Source organism: Tauraco erythrolophus, chromosome 2 (assembly GCF_009769465.1).
Source record: "Tauraco erythrolophus isolate bTauEry1 chromosome 2, bTauEry1.pri, whole genome shotgun sequence".
NCBI classification, from domain to species: Eukaryota; Metazoa; Chordata; class Aves; order Musophagiformes; family Musophagidae; genus Tauraco; species Tauraco erythrolophus.
The window spans coordinates 109,183,549-109,201,978 of NC_141466.1; the positions used below are offsets into that span (position 1 = coordinate 109,183,549).

Below are 18,430 nucleotides of genomic sequence, written 5' to 3' on the forward strand. Positions count from 1 at the left end.
TTATAAGAAGGAACAATATGGAAGTGATGATCTCAAAAATCAGCACAGGACAGAGTTGTCTGATTCAAATGAAACAGAAAGATAAACAAATATATATTCATAAACAAGTAATTTGTTAAAATTCCAGATAGTAACTATTGAAAACATTAGTTGAGCTGAGAAGCTCTGGGGACTGACTATGGACAAGACCTGCATTTTTTACAGTTAAAAGACAGGGGAAAAAGGAAAAAAAAAAGGGGGGGAGAAGAAAAAAAAAATTAAAATGAAAGCTCTAAAGCAACCACTCTCCCATCTGTCCCCCTTCCTCCCCATCCCTCACATACTGTAAATCCAAACAAATACATATTCTAGTGAATGAGTCCAACTTTGCTGACATAAAGCTACTTCAGAAGGAGCAAATCTTCAAGGAGGGTTAGGAATACTATTTGAAGCACTAAAACACCAGTTGAAAGATATCCACTCCCACTAAAACAAACAACAACAACAAAAAAAAACCAACGAAACTATTACACCTAGAAAGATCTTGCAAAGGAAATAAAAATTCCTTTTCAGTTAAGTGAAGGTGTAAGTGTGAAAGATGAAACAGAACTAGTACCTATTAAAACATGGACGAGAGCAAAATTAACAGCAAGTATGGTCCCAAAAACTGAAGTACACACTGATTCACTTTGCAACAAGGTAAAGATGACAAAGCCTGTGTGTAAATGCAGCGGAAGTAGTAGAAAAGTGTATCTTGGGGTCAGAAGCATATTTAATATTTTCTAGCACGAGGATCACACACACACTAATCTATGTGCTGCACCATGCCTCCTCTATAGATTCTCCAGATCTGAGGACAGAGCACCAGTGCCTGGACCATGGCAGAACTCGGGAAGCAAAGGTTAACAGTGGATCATCAAATCTCTACATTTCCACTGTTTCATACCATTAAGCGTTTTGGCTCAGCCCCCCCAGAGCCATAGACACAATGCCAATCACACAATTAGACACTGAGGTGTGGTGGAAGGTGGAGCTGATACAGCAACACTGAGACAGAAGTAACCTTATGAAAAGGATGCATTTATATGGATACACATGACACCACCTTCTGCCAATATCATTATAAAATCCACTAATTAATTACAGTTTCCTGGATATTTATGAAATGTAAGAGAGTGTGTAATGCTTTTTTATTATGTGAGGGGATCCAATTTTGAGGTGCAGAGAAAACAGAAATATCCAAAGAGAAATGCAAGGATCGTGGTCTTATTTTTAATTTTGTGGAATTTATTTGATAGTATTTCCATCATTATTTATGTCTTTGCTATGGTCATTATTACTAGAAGTGAGAGACATCATCATATTAATGGCAAAACACTGATTTCAGTAGGAAAAGACAGTCTCAAGATGGGAAGCTTAGAAATAATTGACTAAAAATATGTAACTTTTATTTGCTAATTCGAAAACTAGTTCTTTGAAATCTTGGTACTTTGAGCTGTAGTGGTGTTTGGTGGTACTGACAAAAAACCTCAACCCATAAAAATTAAAAAATAAAGTTGTGAATTGTGACAAATCTAACAAAAAATAAGCAAAGCTTTGGTGTTTCAGTGTTTCTCTCCCCCAAATTTCGTTATTTAAGGGTTCTGAAAAGCAAATTAAATTGCATCAATTAATCTTTTTTTTTAAAAAAAAAGGATAAGTATGTAAAGAAGTACTGAAATAAATAATATAAGCTATTTTTATAGGATCCCGTCTTTTGTTGTACCTGTGGATCAAAAAGAAAGTAAGGACGCCCACTCCTCAGTTGAATTGCAATGTATTCCTCCTGATTCCCAGGTGAGGCAGAGAAAAAAATCAAACCATCAGGTTCCTGGGTTCTGAATTTCACTTTAATACCTGGTTAGAAAAATCAAATCGATGGTTAGTGTCAAAAGCAGTTCTTAAGCATTCTAGCACAAATCACAAACAAAAAGTTGTTTTAAAAACAGTAGTAAAATGGCAAACCAAAATGATAGTTTTGTTCACCTAAACCCCTTGCTAGTCATTGCAGAAGAAATTTTACTAATCCAGATTGAGTCAGGCCTTCAGAGAAATTTCTGATTTCAAAGCCCTTACTCATCTGTAAAAAAAGTTAAAGAATTGTGATTTATGCTGTTCAGTAACTTCTTTGTTAAGAAAACAGAATTCAGACAGTAGTATACTATTTTAATAGTTGATGTGGATTTTCACTTGTCACTTAATATTTCTATCGGTAAAGTAGGAATGAGGTTCATGCAACGACGTATTTCAATGAAGAACAGTGAGGGTTTGGTTCCATAAGATATATATGTATGTATTTATGTGTATACTTATATATATTCTTTTATAAATAATTATATCTAAGTGCACAAAGAACATCTGGAAAAGAACAAGTTTTAACAAAAATTGGAAACATTCCAAGGAATAATGGATGACCTAACCTTAATTAAGAACTTTCCAGATCATTATCAATAGTCCTCCATTTCGCTTTTGATAAAAGAGTCTCAGCACATGAAATGTCATTCAAATGACATACAAGCAAAAAAACATAGGTTTTTTACATTACTTTGTACCACAAAAAAAATCTCAAAACAAGCCAGCTAAACAGCTTGTAAATATTGGAATATTGTGGTCCAGTCTATAAATTTACTCGGTAATTATCTAAGGTTTCATTAATGAAACAATTCATAGATTATGTATCCAGTTTCGAGAAGTATAATTGTGACAAGCAAGTTTTGGATAACCACCAATCTTTTACGACTATAACATCTTTCTTTTAAGCTATCTCCTGAAACATCATCTTACAGAAACAGTTAAGAAAATTACAAAACCATACACCCAATCTGGCCCAAATTTTCTAATGCGCGAATCCCGATATTGCAGGCTGAATCTATGGTGGAAACATGCCATTACTGTACTAATTTTTTTCCAAAGGGAAATTAAAAGGCAGCAATAGCTACATCTACCTATACTATACACTTCCATGACGTTTCTTTTTATAGAACAGAGTTACCGGATATTAACCAAATCCATCAAACTATTCAGGCTTTTCACACCCATTTTCACTATATCGGGCAGAAAACAGTTAAGTGACAAAAGTTTTTTCTTGTAGACAGCATCTGTGTTTTAAAAAATTAACAATTGTAATTCTGATGCACATTCATACTAGATTATGCTTATTAATTACCTATACCCATAAGAAATATCCTTTAACTCCATTTCCTAATAACATAAATGTTTTCATGCAAATCACTTGATGCACTCTCAGATATGAAACATATTCTCTAGGCAATGAAAATCAGTCATGCTATTAAAATACCTGCAAAAAACCAGTTGTACACAAGTAACATCCAGCAAGTAAAAAAACTCAAACAGCATCCATACTTAAGGAAAAGCATAGCTTTTCCTGGCTCAGAAATAACCACTATTGCTGTACTTTGAGGTTCCAGGTATTTCCAGCTGCAGTATCTGCTGAAAAGGCTGAAACTGATGGCCCCTAGTCCCGGCACTGGAGAGCACAGGTAGTTTAACAAACTGCCAGTGTTTTTATCGAGCTGCCACAAGACATTTCTGAAGACCAGAGGATCCCTCCTCACATTTAATTCAGAAGGACAAATACATCAAAATAATCCAGTTTCTGCAAAAACACCATTACTGTATAACGCTTTGTTAGTACACATAAATTAAACGGTTCATAATGGTAAAATGGCAGTAATTCTAAAAGTTTTCAAATGTTATGCAGAAGCTTGCTTTCTTCTTTGGCTATTGAAGAGGCTTACAAACCTTAACTCCTGCCTGTAGAGCTGCCATAGCTTCATATAAAGTATTGATGAGTCAGGAATGATCATTTTCAGCCATAGCCCATACAGCAAATTCTTCTAAATTCATTTGTCACTTACTACCTAATTCAGAAAAGGACTCTGCCCCTTTAAGTTCAGGTATCTTTGGAGTTTCTCAGAAGATAAGGAAGTTCATATGAGCTAGCTCTAAATAAGCACTTTCGTACCTCAAAATTAATATTTTCTGGTATTTCTGGAAGTGACTGCAATGGAAAAGCCAAATATTAAGCAAACTTCTGCCCCATAGAAAATATTTTCACTGGAAGATAAAAACTTGTGAAATTAATATCTTTCACAGGAACATGCTAATTAAAAAATAACAATCTGAAAAGATTTCTGAAGTCCAAGTTGGACCTCATGGTCAAAACAACACATAGCTATAAATCTCATTCAGGCTTGTAACAGCTAAGCGTATGTTGTTTTTCTGCCTTATGGATACTGAGCACTGAAAATGGATCTTACTTAACCTGAACATAGAAAATTTTCCTTTGAACGTCTGAAGTTTCCACAGAAATTGAAAATCACATTGGATCATCAGAAAAACTTTCCTTTTTTTTTTGAGGGGGAGAGATTTTGCAAGAAAGTTTCTCAAAGACTTGTGTCTACTATTTCAATATGCATGTCAAAAACCTTAATTTTTAGGTTAAATATAAAAGATAAATAGAAACATAAATAAAATAATGACATTACAGCTACTTCTGTAATTTTTCATATACAAAAACTGCATATCAGCCACACAACTGAGGCTACTAAATCTTGGATAGAAAATATGATCATCTGTAGGGCATAGTACTAATGTACTTTTAATCAACAAAATCTTGAATTGCAACTGAAGAATTCACCTAACAGGCCTGTTCATGTGACAAAAACGATTGGTCCAAAAGGACCCCAATGATGTCATCTCTGGGGTAAAAAAACAACAGGAAATTTTACTACAAATTAAACATTAATGTATGTCATTCAAATAAAATCTTTAATTTCATTTCAAATTATAGCTGCAATTGGAGAAGCTGTCAGAATTCCTTCAATTATAAATAAAGAAATTTCTTCAATTTCTATAATTGAATTTCTTTAATTATAATGGCATGGTACAAAATATCATACAAGCATTGCATACAGTGAACATAAAAGACAATTGAATAACACACAGTAATAACAAGACAAGCAGAATAACTTACAGCAGTGGATTGCGATTAGATTTTTATCTTAGTTTCATAGATGGCACATCCAGGTTAGTAGAGGAATAAGGAAGTGAGTGACCAACACGGGCATTTTAAAGGCATTAAACTGAGCAGCAATATCAGCATACTACCTTGCCAGCGCACACCGTTTGAGAATTCCTTTTAGTAACACGCTGATATTAAGACTAAAAGGATATACTAATACCATAAAGCCAGACGAATCAGAACCCAGCTTTTTATCTAATACAGAAAATTCATATGGAGTGATTTTTATACCACCACATTGCCTCCTTAATGTACGTTTAGCAAGTCTGACAGCTTCAGCAACATTTCGGATTCAGACTGAGATTCATGTCTGTATTCAGATTCTTCTGGTGCAATTCAATATAGCCTGCAAGATCTACAAAAAAGTATTTAACAGGCAAGAATGTGCTGTTGAGAGGCTGGCTGCACTTGTTGCTTACCGCAAGCTTACAAACACATGGGATTATTCTGAGTTTAGAAGAGTTGGTTAGTAGTCGGGGGAAAAATTAATACATTAGAGTAACTCCCAGATTAGCGTCACATATACAAATATTTATCATTATTACAGCAATAAAATTCACTTCTCACTAAAGGTAAACATTTTTTCTTGCAAAATGAAAAGTTATAAATAGGGGATTTTTGACCAAGATACTTTATCCACCCACACTAAAGAGGTTTTACTTCTTGTGAAACACCTTTCCAATTTAACTGAATTGAATTTAGTTTAAAAAAAAAAAAAAATCAATCAGCATTTCAAAATACAAAAACATTCAAAGTACTCAGAAAATGTGCTTTGACTTTCTAAAATTTTGAAAGAGAAGAGTTGAGGAGAGAATGTAGTCAGAGGGGCAAGGTAATCGAAGAAATCTTTTGCAACAACAGCTGAGAGATTTCAGCAAACTGACTTACTTAAAACTAATCTCCTTGTCCCATGCACTCAGCTAAAACACCTGTAAAGCACCTTTCTCTACAACTGGATGTTTAAAGTTCAGCTAAATAGCCAACAAATATATTATTAGACTCATTAAACACATAAAAGTGACTATGAGTCTCAAAAGTCCCACGCCCCTTCACCAAAACCTATACAGAACCACATGAATAAATCAGTCCAAAAGTGTCCAGAACAGCTACGTAAATGTATTTTCAATCTGGATGCGGTCAGCAAGAATAGTGTTAGCTTAATTTTCATAAATACATCAAATCCCAACCCATATGCATAAGATTAAAAAGTAAGAATAATAATTAGACACTCTAGTATATTATGGACATTTTCTTTGTGGACTTAGGAAACCATAAAAGGAAAACACTGTACATTACAGTTGGAAAAAAAAAAATAAAAGAAACCAATCCTGCCTAGTACCCAGAAAATCACAAAGCACTATTAGAAATGAATTCTGCATGATCTGTGAAGCACATCCATTTTCAGAACAGTTTCTCCCGGAATTGCACAATTGTACAAACACAATCGTTCCTGTGTGATCTGATCTAGGTGGTCCTGCTCTGGCAGGGGGATTGGACTAGATGATCCTTTGAGGTTCCTTCCAATCCCTAACATTCTGTGATTCTGTGATTTCCATTCTACTTACATCGTTATATGAAATGGTGTAAATAATTACATAATTGTACATTCCAATCAAATGAACAAAAAATTGTTGGCAAAGAAAGCAATTTTTATGTTTAGTAAATCCCCTATTTGTGCATAATGCCAACTAAAATGAATAGAAATTGCATATAAAATTTTGACTACAGCATTAGGCTCTCAGCAGTCCCTTCAGGATGACAAACGTTAAGCGTTTACGTAATATTAAGAATGTGTCAAATGCTTTTGCCTAATCAAAGTACATTTTCCCACAGAAATTGAAAACAAAATTTGTTTTTTAGTGAGGAGAAAGTATATGAGGAGTAAAACTGAGTTACTATACACTTCCATTGAATTAAGATTTAGTCATTATTCTCTCAGTGAGATTGATTCTGCATGCTACATGTCATTACAATAGCTAAAACACTTTTTTTTTTTTTAAAGAAAATGCACTTTTCAAAAAAATAAGAAGGGAGAATTCACAAAAATGTATCAGTATTTAAAGCAGTTTCACATAATGGACAGTGGGATTAGAGGAAAAGAAGAAACTTGGAGGATACTTTTCTGGACATACTCATGAAGAACCTCTGCTGAATACAAGTTCTTCACACTATGTGATGTCCTATAGCTTTCTGGATTTTGTTGAGAGAAGCAGCTAGAAAGTATTCTTCGAATGTATCTGACATCTTTTTTGCCTTAAGTACAGGGAAAGCCTCCATCCTTTACCGTTACCATAATGTGTTTGAAAATATTTTCGAATTTCATCATCACAAACATTACACTGAGTTAGCAATTCTATTTATGAAGTAAATGTTGATCCTTTTTAAGTTGCTTTAGTTTTCTAGTAGAAATTTAAAATATATACTTAGAAGTCATATATATGTCTACATACATATGTACACACACACATATATATCTCACTCTCTCTGTACTCACAAACACAGAAAAAAAAATTTCCCAAACTTTTCCCAAACCGTAACTCGAGTGGCCAATTGCAGGTCAGCAGCCGCTTTTCTTTTGTGATGATAGTAAAACCAGGAGAAGCTAGAAATCCATTGTTTTTAAAATTAAACTGTACAAAAATACCATATTTCGAAAAAGTGTAACTTTACTCAGAATGACACAATTCAAAGACTTTTTAATACACTTTTCATACCTCAAACTGCCAAAAAGCTAAATCAAAGTAAAAGCTTGAACAAGCACAAATACAGAATACGATGAGTGAATGAACGGCGAAAATACTTAACAGCATTTGTGCAAACCAATTATCAGGCAAAACCCCAAACCCTCTTGATGCGAACTGAGTATTTCTTTTACACCAAAATGACTAATTTGATACCTGTTTTTTCTTAGTTTGCTTGCTACCCCATTATACCCACTACTGGTAAAACAAACAGGACATTTTAGCTTTAATCTTCTTACTACATAACCCAAATAACTTCAGTCATGTTTGCATTAATGCTGCATTAATCATGTTGTTGCGTATTAATGAGTTTTCAGGCTATGCTAATTACTGTCATAGATTCTGCAGCAGCCCATTAAATATACAAATTACAGAATTAAAGAGCCAGAGCTCTTCATGATTAATCTTTAAATGGAGAAAAACTAATGATGTCTGTGCAAAGTTTCTCTCCACTTTTGGCTGACTGAGCCCAATGAACAATCAATTAGAGTATTTGAAGAATAAGAATATTGCACATACTAAAAGATTTGTTATGGTGTTATTCTATGCAGAAGACACAGTTTTATAAGTTTCTATCAAATGGACTTCTGTAACATATTCCAGTCTTTAAGGTCTCCCGAAGTGTTGCACAGAGGTAAAACTATAGGATATTCCAATTCATTATTGTATACTCATAGGAAGCTGCTGGTTCCATATGAATAGAATAAATCAATCTTCTCCTTTCAGCAAGGACACAAGTCCTGCTACTCCCTAGTAAGAAAGATTTACAGCAAACCTTGGTGAAAAGAAAGCTAAGATAAGTTTAAAGTCATTTGATAAGATTTGATGTATTAGTAGCACTTTATCCCCTCACTTACAGAGTGAGGCTTCTTCACGAATAGTGTAATACCTCGTAGCTAAATCAAGAGATTCAAAATTAGGAGACCTTGAGTCTGTACCCAGCCAACGAGTGAGGTATGTCACTCTAGAGTCATCATTTAAGCCCCCTGCCTCCATATTCCTTCCTTAAGAATGGTGGCCAATATCCCTTGTGTAAGGTTCTGTAATGCTGGAAAAATTCATTACTATTTTGTTCACCACAGCCTTAAATATATATAAAATCAGCAAAGCCCCCACATGTATTCACAAAAAATTATCTAGACAGTAGGTTTTAACTGCCATTTGAGAAACACTAATATGTCCAAAAAAAAAGTGTATTAGTTTAGCCTTCTCCAAATACTGCACATTATGAAGAACATCATGACTTCCCTAAAGAGCAGATTCTGAGGCCATGTCTGTATTACTCTGCACACTAATGTAGTTTAGAATTAACTGGGCCATTCCATACCTGTCCAATCAGTTCTTTATACCATGGAAAAAATAAATAAACCATACTTTATACAGTAAAGATTTTATATTTGTATGAATTAATTCTTTAAAAAACAAACAAACAAAAAACAACAAAAACCAAGCCAACAACAACAAAAACCCCACAAACCTGCTCAGAGTAAGATTGATTGTGGCATGAAAATATTCTCACATGAAGTTAAAATGAAAAAGACGGGATTGCTGCACTTAGTACACAAGAATGAATACATGAGATTGTCCAGGAAAGGCAGATAAGGAGCAGAGAAGCTTCCCAACACACTCTCAACACACAAACAAGACAGCCAGCATTCAAGCAAAGTAAAAGGCAAGAAGTTCAAAGCAAAGGTCTACCTTCTCACAGGCACTTTACAACTTCCCAGTGAAAAGAGAAACGTCATTACAACAATCTGCAAAATATTGATGCAAGTAGTATCCAAGAGTTTATCGAGACCAAAAGGCACTGGACAATCTGACTACCTAGATTTACCTAAATAAATAAATGAAGACCTCAGAAAAACAAATATGAGAGATCAGGGTGAAACCTGATATGCAGATGGTACCATTATCTGTTATCATCCCTCTGCCATTGGAGTCCACATCCAGTTGTTTACACAGATGTTTAAAGCAATACGATCATTAAAGAAACCAGTGTGCTGACTTAAATCCATTTATTAAGCAAGCCTAGCAACACAATTCATAACTGTCTTCCACTTGTGTACATTAGGACAGTATACGACAAGCATACATCCGACCAGCATTATTTTTTCAGAGCATAAATACCAGAGTAGAAATAATAACTGTAATCATTAAATTCTGGGACTCAAGTCCTGCTTGAGGTAAGGATCAGCTGCAAGTTTATTTCTGTGTTGCTCTTAATATTCAAGTGAAATATGAACAAAGCGGAAACATCAGCCTGATGTTTCAGCTAATGCTTTCTTCGATGTTAGTGTCCAACTTAAACAAAATTTGAAAAAAATTTACTCAAACGTGGCCTCTGTCAAATAATACCTGTAATAGTTATTTTTATTTATTTATCTTAACATAGGCTGCAAAGAAGTTCAACAAGCTCTGATTTTGTTAGAAAAGTAAGAAAATAGTTTCTAAGAGTAAGAATCCTTCATGAGCAATTTCATTAATTCAAACTATGATATTTAAAGTATGGAAATAGAGGCAAGCATTCATCTACATTTCAGGGTAAATTCTTTAGAGAAGGACTGTAATCTGTAACTGTGAATTAGTGCATAAAAAAGGTCATCTTATGCAACAACAGTAAGGTGGGAGAGGCTTCTAGGTGTTAATGTAATGCAAGTCATAATTACTAAAAATATGATGACAAGAAGAATCACTTCAAAGATTTACAGCAGTGCAATCTATAAAAGGTCAACATCACAGAAAAATCAGAAACAAGCTGGAGGTTAGTAGTTGTAAATAGCACTTCAATTATAAGCCTTTAGTAAGTATTTCCAGCAGTAGAACAAATGTTAACACTGCACAGAGAGTAATTTAACTGATCAAGGGAAAAGAGTATGACTAGAATGGAGCAAAATGCAAATATATCAAAATTAAAGTCAGTGTAATGATCTGAAACACAGCAAATTTAGACAACAGTGCACTAGCCAAGGCAGAACCTCATCACACAACAGCACAGAAACTGGAAGCACAATAAGATGGAAATCCTGCAGCAAGTGAAGAAGCTTATTGATTAGACAATGCACATAGAGAACAGAGGAATAGCTAAAATATGCTGGTCAGTGTCTTCAGGAACACTACAAAACAAAAATGGAACTGTAACAAGGGGGAAGAAAAAGCCTTCTAGATAGAAACACAACACCACAGAATGAACACTCAGCAAAATAATGTAGTTTCAAGTTACAAATTCTGTAACAAATACTACTAATGGTAGAACCACAAAACAGCTAACAACATATGCAAGTTAATGCAGAGTTTAAAGGTATACCAATAAACTGCAACAAAACTGTCGGAGTGCAGATCCTTGAAGAGACTGCACGAAGAAAATCCTGTGTAAATAGAGACTGGAGCTCTAAAGTTAGGCCTCAAGGGCAGAATGCCCTTGAAGTTAAGGATAAGAAAACTATGCAGTATGATAAGGGAGTAGTGTTTGCTTAGAGCAGAGCTTCGCTAGGCGGGTACCTGTTTGAAATAAGCTGTTAAATATGACAAGCATATGTATCATCCAATAATGGTGTAGAAAAGGTGTGGTCTCAGGATTATTGACAAATACTGTCTATATAAGCAATAAGAACTGCGCAATAAACGAGACTTCCTGCAGCTAACTCATATTGAGTCGTCTCAGTACTTCTCCAAATCCCTTCTCCGCATTATGGCGCCCGAACAGGGACGGGAAAAAATGAGCTGGACTCATCGTTTCACTCGGGACATTTATTACTTGTTTTGAACGAGTGTTATTTTAGCGGAGAAGGGACGGCGACCTTCAGGCGGCCCATCGGGGAAAGCCGGGCGGATCTACCCAGGCGGCCTATACAGGAAAGCCGACGATCCGCAGGATCCATTAAGGCGGCCCATCGGGGAAAGCCGTGCAGATCTACATACAGGCGGCCTATAGGGGAAAGCCGGAAGATCTGTAGGATCCACTGTCGCGGTAAGACGATGGAACGGGACGTTGCATTGTCGTTGTTGGGAAGCTTCTTAGAGAAGCGTGGATTAAAACTTGGAAAAAGATATTGGCCCCCCCTGATTGCAGGGGGGTATGCAAAAGATATTATCGGGAAACACGAAGAATTAGGAACCAAAGGAAAGAAGAAGTAAACGACTGAAGAAAAAAAAATAAGCGACAACTGCCTCAACAGGAGGAGGTAAGCGACTGGGAACAATGGGAAGCATGGCTTTAATAGAACATAAGTCTGTAGTTAAAGTGCTGACAAAGTGCTAGAGAAACCAGCACTATTAACAGTTCTGACTTGATAAAACTCCCGGTACTCCTGGTTTGGGTATCAGCCCATGTACTGGAGGCAAGCTCTTCAAATATATACATGACAAGGACTTGGGACACTATAGACGTTAAACTTTGGCGTGCAGCCACCTGTGGGGATGCTGCTGGCCTGGAAAAGTCATCATCGAATCTTTTGATCCAGGGCCCCGAACGAAAGACAGACTTATTTCATTCCCCCTCTTCCAACGAAGTCGGTACACCGGCACCCCCGCGCCGCGCCGCCCACCGCGCCCGGCGGCGCCCCGGGAACGCCGCTGCTGCTGCCGGCCGGGGCCGCGGGCAACGTTTGCCTCGGCGCTGCCGCTCGTGTGCGGGAACGAACCGCGGCTGGAAAGGACGGAGACGCGCGGCGGGCCCCGCTGCGCCGGTTCGTTCGCGGCTGATGGTCCCTCGGCGGGAGGGGGCGGCGGCGGTTACGGAGCGCGAGCGGCCGGAGCTGCGGCAACAACAACAACAGCAACAACAAGGGGGGGGGCCGGCACAGGGCTGCTGGGTCGTCATCGCCACCCTGCCCCCCCGCCCGGCTGAGGCGAGGGAGGGCTGACCCCCCCCCCCCCCCCCCCCCCCCCCCCCGCCCCACGCCGCTGCTGCCCCCCACCCGTCGGCCGCGCCTGGCGAGCGGCCGCTTGGCCCCGCCCCCCCGCCCGGCTGAGGCCCGGGGCCCAGGTTGTACCGAAAGAACACATCGTAACTTGGATCGTCTCGATCGGCATCGCGGGAAATAACTAATCCTCTTCTGTTCCAGCAATTTGAACAGTTAATATCAGTGTTGCAAAACCGTAAACATGCACATTCCATGGTACATCTGCGAGCGCACACCACGCTTCCAGGGTCTATAGCAGAAGGGAACAGGCGAGCTGAGCCTCTCACGAGTGCAGCTCTGGTACCAAACTCGCTCATGCAGGCAACATCTTGCATGACTGCTACCATCAGAATGCTAATGCTATTAGGTGACAATTTGGTATAACAACAGAGCAAGCCCGCTCAATTGTACAATTGTGTAGTACCTGTCAAAATACGATCGTGCCACCAGTGAATGGTGTTAATCCTCGTGGTTTACGCTCGCAGGAACTTTGGCATACACTTCGTATCAGACATATGTATTTTTGTCATCATAAGATATTGAGCATGTTATTGGTATTCCTTACAATCCTACTGGGCAGCTGATCATAGAATACGCACATGGTACTTTGGAGAATATGCTTTTAAAACAAGAATGATGGGGAAATCTCCCAATGAAACGATAGCTAAGGTGTTATAGGTGTTAAATCTCTTAAATCGAGAGCTAAATATTTTGGGATGAATAAAATGTCACTCATGTCAAAATCAGGCACAGGCAGGGTTACAGCAAGTAGCTTTCCAACCACTGACTGAATTGGCTAAGAGAGAATTAAGACGTGTCCCTGATTTTGGGGACAGGGGAGGCTTCCTTTGCTTCCATTCGGCAGGGAGCACAGGAACCTTATGAGCATTTTTTTTTTCTTTGATCAGCTACAAATGGCAGTTCAGAGATAAACAGAAAATCCGGCTACTGCAGATGTGTTGGTATTCCAGTTAGCCATTGAAAATGCTAACACAGGCTGCCAACAAGCTCTTGATCTTATCGGAAATCGGGCAAAAACGATTGCAGATTTAGTAAAGGCGTGTCACAATGTGGGCTTGAAACACTATAAAGCAAAATTTTGGGAACCAGCTAAAATCATTGCAGCTTCAATATTTGCACCAGGAGTTGGAGTGGCACAGGTGTTAACTACATTGAATAAGTTGGGTTGTTGGCTTGCAAAACAAACTAATGCTACAGCTTCTGCTTTATCAATGCTCTTAATTGACAGGATGGTTAAAATCTTTAGTAAAGCAGGCATTATATTGCTAGTAGTTCTTCTATGCATAGTAATAATCACCCCCTGCCTATTGTCACGCTCCCAGCGAACGGTACAGAGTACGGTTCATCAAGTAATGGTCACAGAAAAACAAAAAAGGGGAATTGTGGCATCATGCACACAGTTACAGTTGGGGTTTGACCTTGATGATTTAAGCCTGTGCTCTTTTCTGAAGTTGGGAAACACCGATAAAGAGGGTGAGAAAGAAAAGGGAGTGTGAACAGCTGGTGCAGGGAGTGTGAGAAGCTGACATGGGAGTTTGGGAAGTTGATATAGAGTGTATGAGAAAATGATGTTTAGTTTAGCAAGTAAAAAATAGCTCCTTTTTAGGCATAGCCAATAGTAAAGTTAAAATAGGTGCGTGCACTATTGTTTGTAATCAATCACAGCTGGGTAAGGGGCGCGTGGACACATCGTGGCTAGAGTAATAATCTATAAAAGCTGCCTGTATAACAACAATAAAGGCCACTCTGCTATCACAAAAGAATTTTGGACACAGACAGTCACAGCTGCACAGCCTCCTTTAACAGCAATCATTAATGGGAAGGCTTTTCTGGCCTAGTTGACACAAGGGCTGATGTATCTATAGTGAAAAATCCTGACTGGCCGCCCTCTCGGCCTCTGATACAAGCCCTGGCAGCTGTGATCGGAGTAAGTGGAACACAGATCCCACAGCAGAGTGCACAGACCTTGTCAATAGTAGGCCCAGGTAACAAACAAGCTGTTTTGAAACCATATGTTTTTGATGTCCCGTGTACATTATGAGGTCGGGATTTGTTGAATCACTGGAATGTGAGGCTAACCTCAAATTTTTAGCACACATCACTGATGTCCAGCCCTGACTCAAGCTGGCAAGCCGGTCTGAGTTGGTCAGTGGCCACTAAAAGGTGAGCGACTGGACTGAGCTCAAAAATTAGTCAATGAACAGCTCAAATTAGGACATATAATTCCCTCCAATATTTGTTACCCCAAAGAAATCAGGAAAATGGAGATTTATGTTAAAAGATTTAAGAGCTATTAATGCAATCATTTCACCAATGGGTGCTTTACAACCGGGTGTACCAAATCCTACTATGATTCCAGAATGTTAGCATTTGATGGTGATTGATTTAAAAGATTGGGTTATTTCACCTTTTTACCTTTTTATTTATTTACACCCTAACGATTGTCCTAGATTTGCCTTTTCAGTTCTAGTGCTTAACAATGAACGACCCACGCAACAATATCATTGGATTGTACTGCTTCAAGGAATGATGAATAGTCCTACAGTTTGTCAATTGGTGGTAGGTGATGCTCTCTGTCAGGTCAGACAGCAGATCAGGCTCAGCAGATTGCAGGTGCCTGCCCTGACCGTCAACATATTGTGCCTTGAAATACTCCAGCAGGTGTAAATCCAACAGGTTTATGTGACAATGAATTATGGCAATCTGATATTACTTATATTCCATCGTTTAATCGATCTAAATATGTCCATGTAACTGTTGATATGTTTTCTGCCTTTATTGTTGCTACTGCTCACACTGAAGAAAACCATGGGAGTACCAAAGAAAATTGGGACAGACAGTGATCCAGTATGGTGCCTTTTTACAGGATTGGGGAGTGACTCACATTACCGGTATCCCTCATTTCACCTACGGGACAAGCTGTTATTGAATGAATTCATTTAACATTAAAAAAAAAAAAAAAAAAAAAAAAAAAAAAAAAAAAAAAGGGGCAGTCTTCCGTATATTTCCCCACAAGAGTTAAATTTATTAGGATAAAATTTGTAGGTTGTGCCAGCAACAACCACGCTACACAAACATGTGTTGTTTTAATCTAAGTGACCATGGTGAGTCCATCCACGAACAATTGCAATGGCTTGGAGAGCATTCGGGGAGAATTGTGGTAGAGGATTGTATATCGATATTGTAAACTGTCTTTATGTTTCTTATGATTTAGTATATTACGTGTGTGAAAGTTGTTTGTATATATTGCTTGTATATATGCTTTGTGTGTTTTTTTTTCCAATCAGAAGTGAGCTACTGGAAGGAGAAGTGTTAACTGGTACCGAATTAATGACAAAGAATTACAAACTAGACTTAGTTGTGAGCACGTAACTTTGAAAAAGGAAGCTAGGAGAAATATGTTACAACTTAAAAAATCCGCTGTTGGCCAGCAGAGCACATACCTGGCGGCCTTGTTGCACGCACTGGCCACGCGTGCGGCAACGCCATGTCAGTACCTTTGTCATAGACTCTGCTGAGGGTGTAAAAGGGATGGCTCAGAGCGGAGCGGAAGGAGGCTGCAGAGCACACTGTGTGGATAAACAGGGGACGCCCTGAAGGTGCCGTGCCTGCCTCTCTTCTCTGCGATGACCCTGCCGATTGACACCCTCCTGCTCAGTGGAATCTTGGATATAGCAGAAATAGTAAAGCCCTCGGAAAGGGAAGTAGTATGCTAGAAACTGCTTTGCAAGGCTGTACCAAAACAACATGCTAGTAACTGGGGTTGACGGTCTCGTGCACAGGATTTTCTTCGTGCAAGAAAAGAAAGGGGGATTTGTCGGAGTGCAGATCCTTGAAGAGACTGCACGAAGAAAATCCTGTGTAAATAGAGACTGGAGCTCTAAAGTTAGGCCTCAAGGGCAGAATGCCCTTGAAGTTAAGGATAAGAAAACTATGCAGTATGATAAGGGAGTAGTGTTTGCTTAGAGCAGAGCTTCGCTAGGCGGGTACCTGTTTGAAATAAGCTGTTAAATATGACAAGCATATGTATCATCCAATAATGGTGTAGAAAAGGTGTGGTCTCAGGATTATTGACAAATACTGTCTATATAAGCAATAAGAACTGCGCAATAAACGAGACTTCCTGCAGCTAACTCATATTGAGTCGTCTCAGTACTTCTCCAAATCCCTTCTCCGCACAAAACTGCCAAATTAAGAACAGAAAATAATACATAATGTTTTAATCTAGTAATATCTGTGACAGTATTTCCCTGACTGTTATTGACATAATGACTTTTTTCCAGAAGTCTAAAACTAGTTTTATTTGCAGGAACTAAGCTCACAGAAGGATTTCAACGGAATGATCAGGTGCAAGTTTTATACATAGATAGCAAACTCACTTTTCTCACCTTTACAGGAAAGTGTGCTAGGTATACCATGACATACCCGCTTACAGTGAACAATTATTTCCTCAACCTCCATCAATTTAGCTTATTGTAAAGGTTCACTCACTTCATCGCCTTTTAAGATATTTGCCACCTAATAGAACTGCGCCTTGAAAGTGCAGCAGGTCCTGCTTTGAAAGAGTTCATAATATTCCATGACATTTTGTTCTGTTATCCATGTGCCTCTGTATCTAGGAACTCCCCATTCTGTAAATTAAGTTTTTTATGGGGTTTGGCATGAAATGTTCACTAAAAACATATCCAAACACTTTGTAGCACTTACACAGAATGTTTTACTTAGCATATGATCCCCAGCCAACGAAACACTGTCTTCAAAACTTCAAGTTCTGTTTCAGTGAAAGCATCACCCTTACAGATCAGGACAGAATGTAAATAGAAAAGTTCAATCCAGACTCTCTTGCACTGGACGGATAGGGTTAGCTGTAATCCTGAAAGATGGCCTTGACCCTGCTGGTTTTAAATGACCATGTTATTAGAGGCATGAAAGCCAACAAGATACAGCTAACATACTGGCTCTATTACACTAAAAGTAAACTACTATGCACAATCTAGAATACATAGAAAAGAGGCAAGTGCCACATGGGAAGCTAAGAAATCTAGCATTTTTCTCTTAGAAATTACTTTAGCATATGTACGACCCCTGCTTACTCTCACTCACGTTTCAAAATGCGCAGAAGGAAGATTTTGTCATGTGTACAGTAGTCACAGTCGCTGGACTGTTTTTGAAATCAGAATTGGGGAGAGAGGAGAGAACCAACTGTAGTAGTTTTTCAGCATCAGCTGCTGTTATAATTTCCTTTTCCTTTCATGGTTGTCACCATAAGTATACGACCCAATGATTAAACAGGAGATTTCATGTTCTTTATCACGTATTAAGGCCATATTCACCAAATTCACCAGCCTTCTCTGCTCTGCCCAGCTTCTGTACAGAACATGCCACAGAAAACCTGACCCAGTGCAGTAAGCCAGCTGTGGAGGTTGCATTATCAATTTGTATTTTATCTTATTCCCAAGAATCAAACCCCTGCACTCACTGTAAGAATTCAGCATATACTGAAACATCAAAAAAAAAAAGAACAACCTAGCAGGTTAATGAAATAGCATTCATCTATCAGTGAATAATCACACAATATGAAATACTTTCAGAGTGATAAATACAACCCAAACCCATCCCCTCCTCTGGTTTTTAAGAAAGCAGTACAGACATAGAAAAATTCCTGTACTACATCCAGTAATACAGCTAATGTGACGATACACCTT

At 38.2% G+C, this 18,430-nt stretch overlaps 1 protein-coding gene across 1 annotated transcript in view; it reads right to left on the reverse strand.

Moving 5' to 3' along the window:
• The window catches only part of USH2A (usherin), a 397,560-nt gene that overhangs the window by 249,122 nt on the left and 130,008 nt on the right, over positions 1–18,430 (reverse strand). Inside the window, exon 21 of the mRNA XM_086629442.1 lies at positions 1,745–1,875. Within this exon, the coding sequence (XP_086485568.1) occupies positions 1,745–1,875 (131 nt within the window). The remainder of the gene's footprint in view (positions 1–1,744; positions 1,876–18,430) is intronic.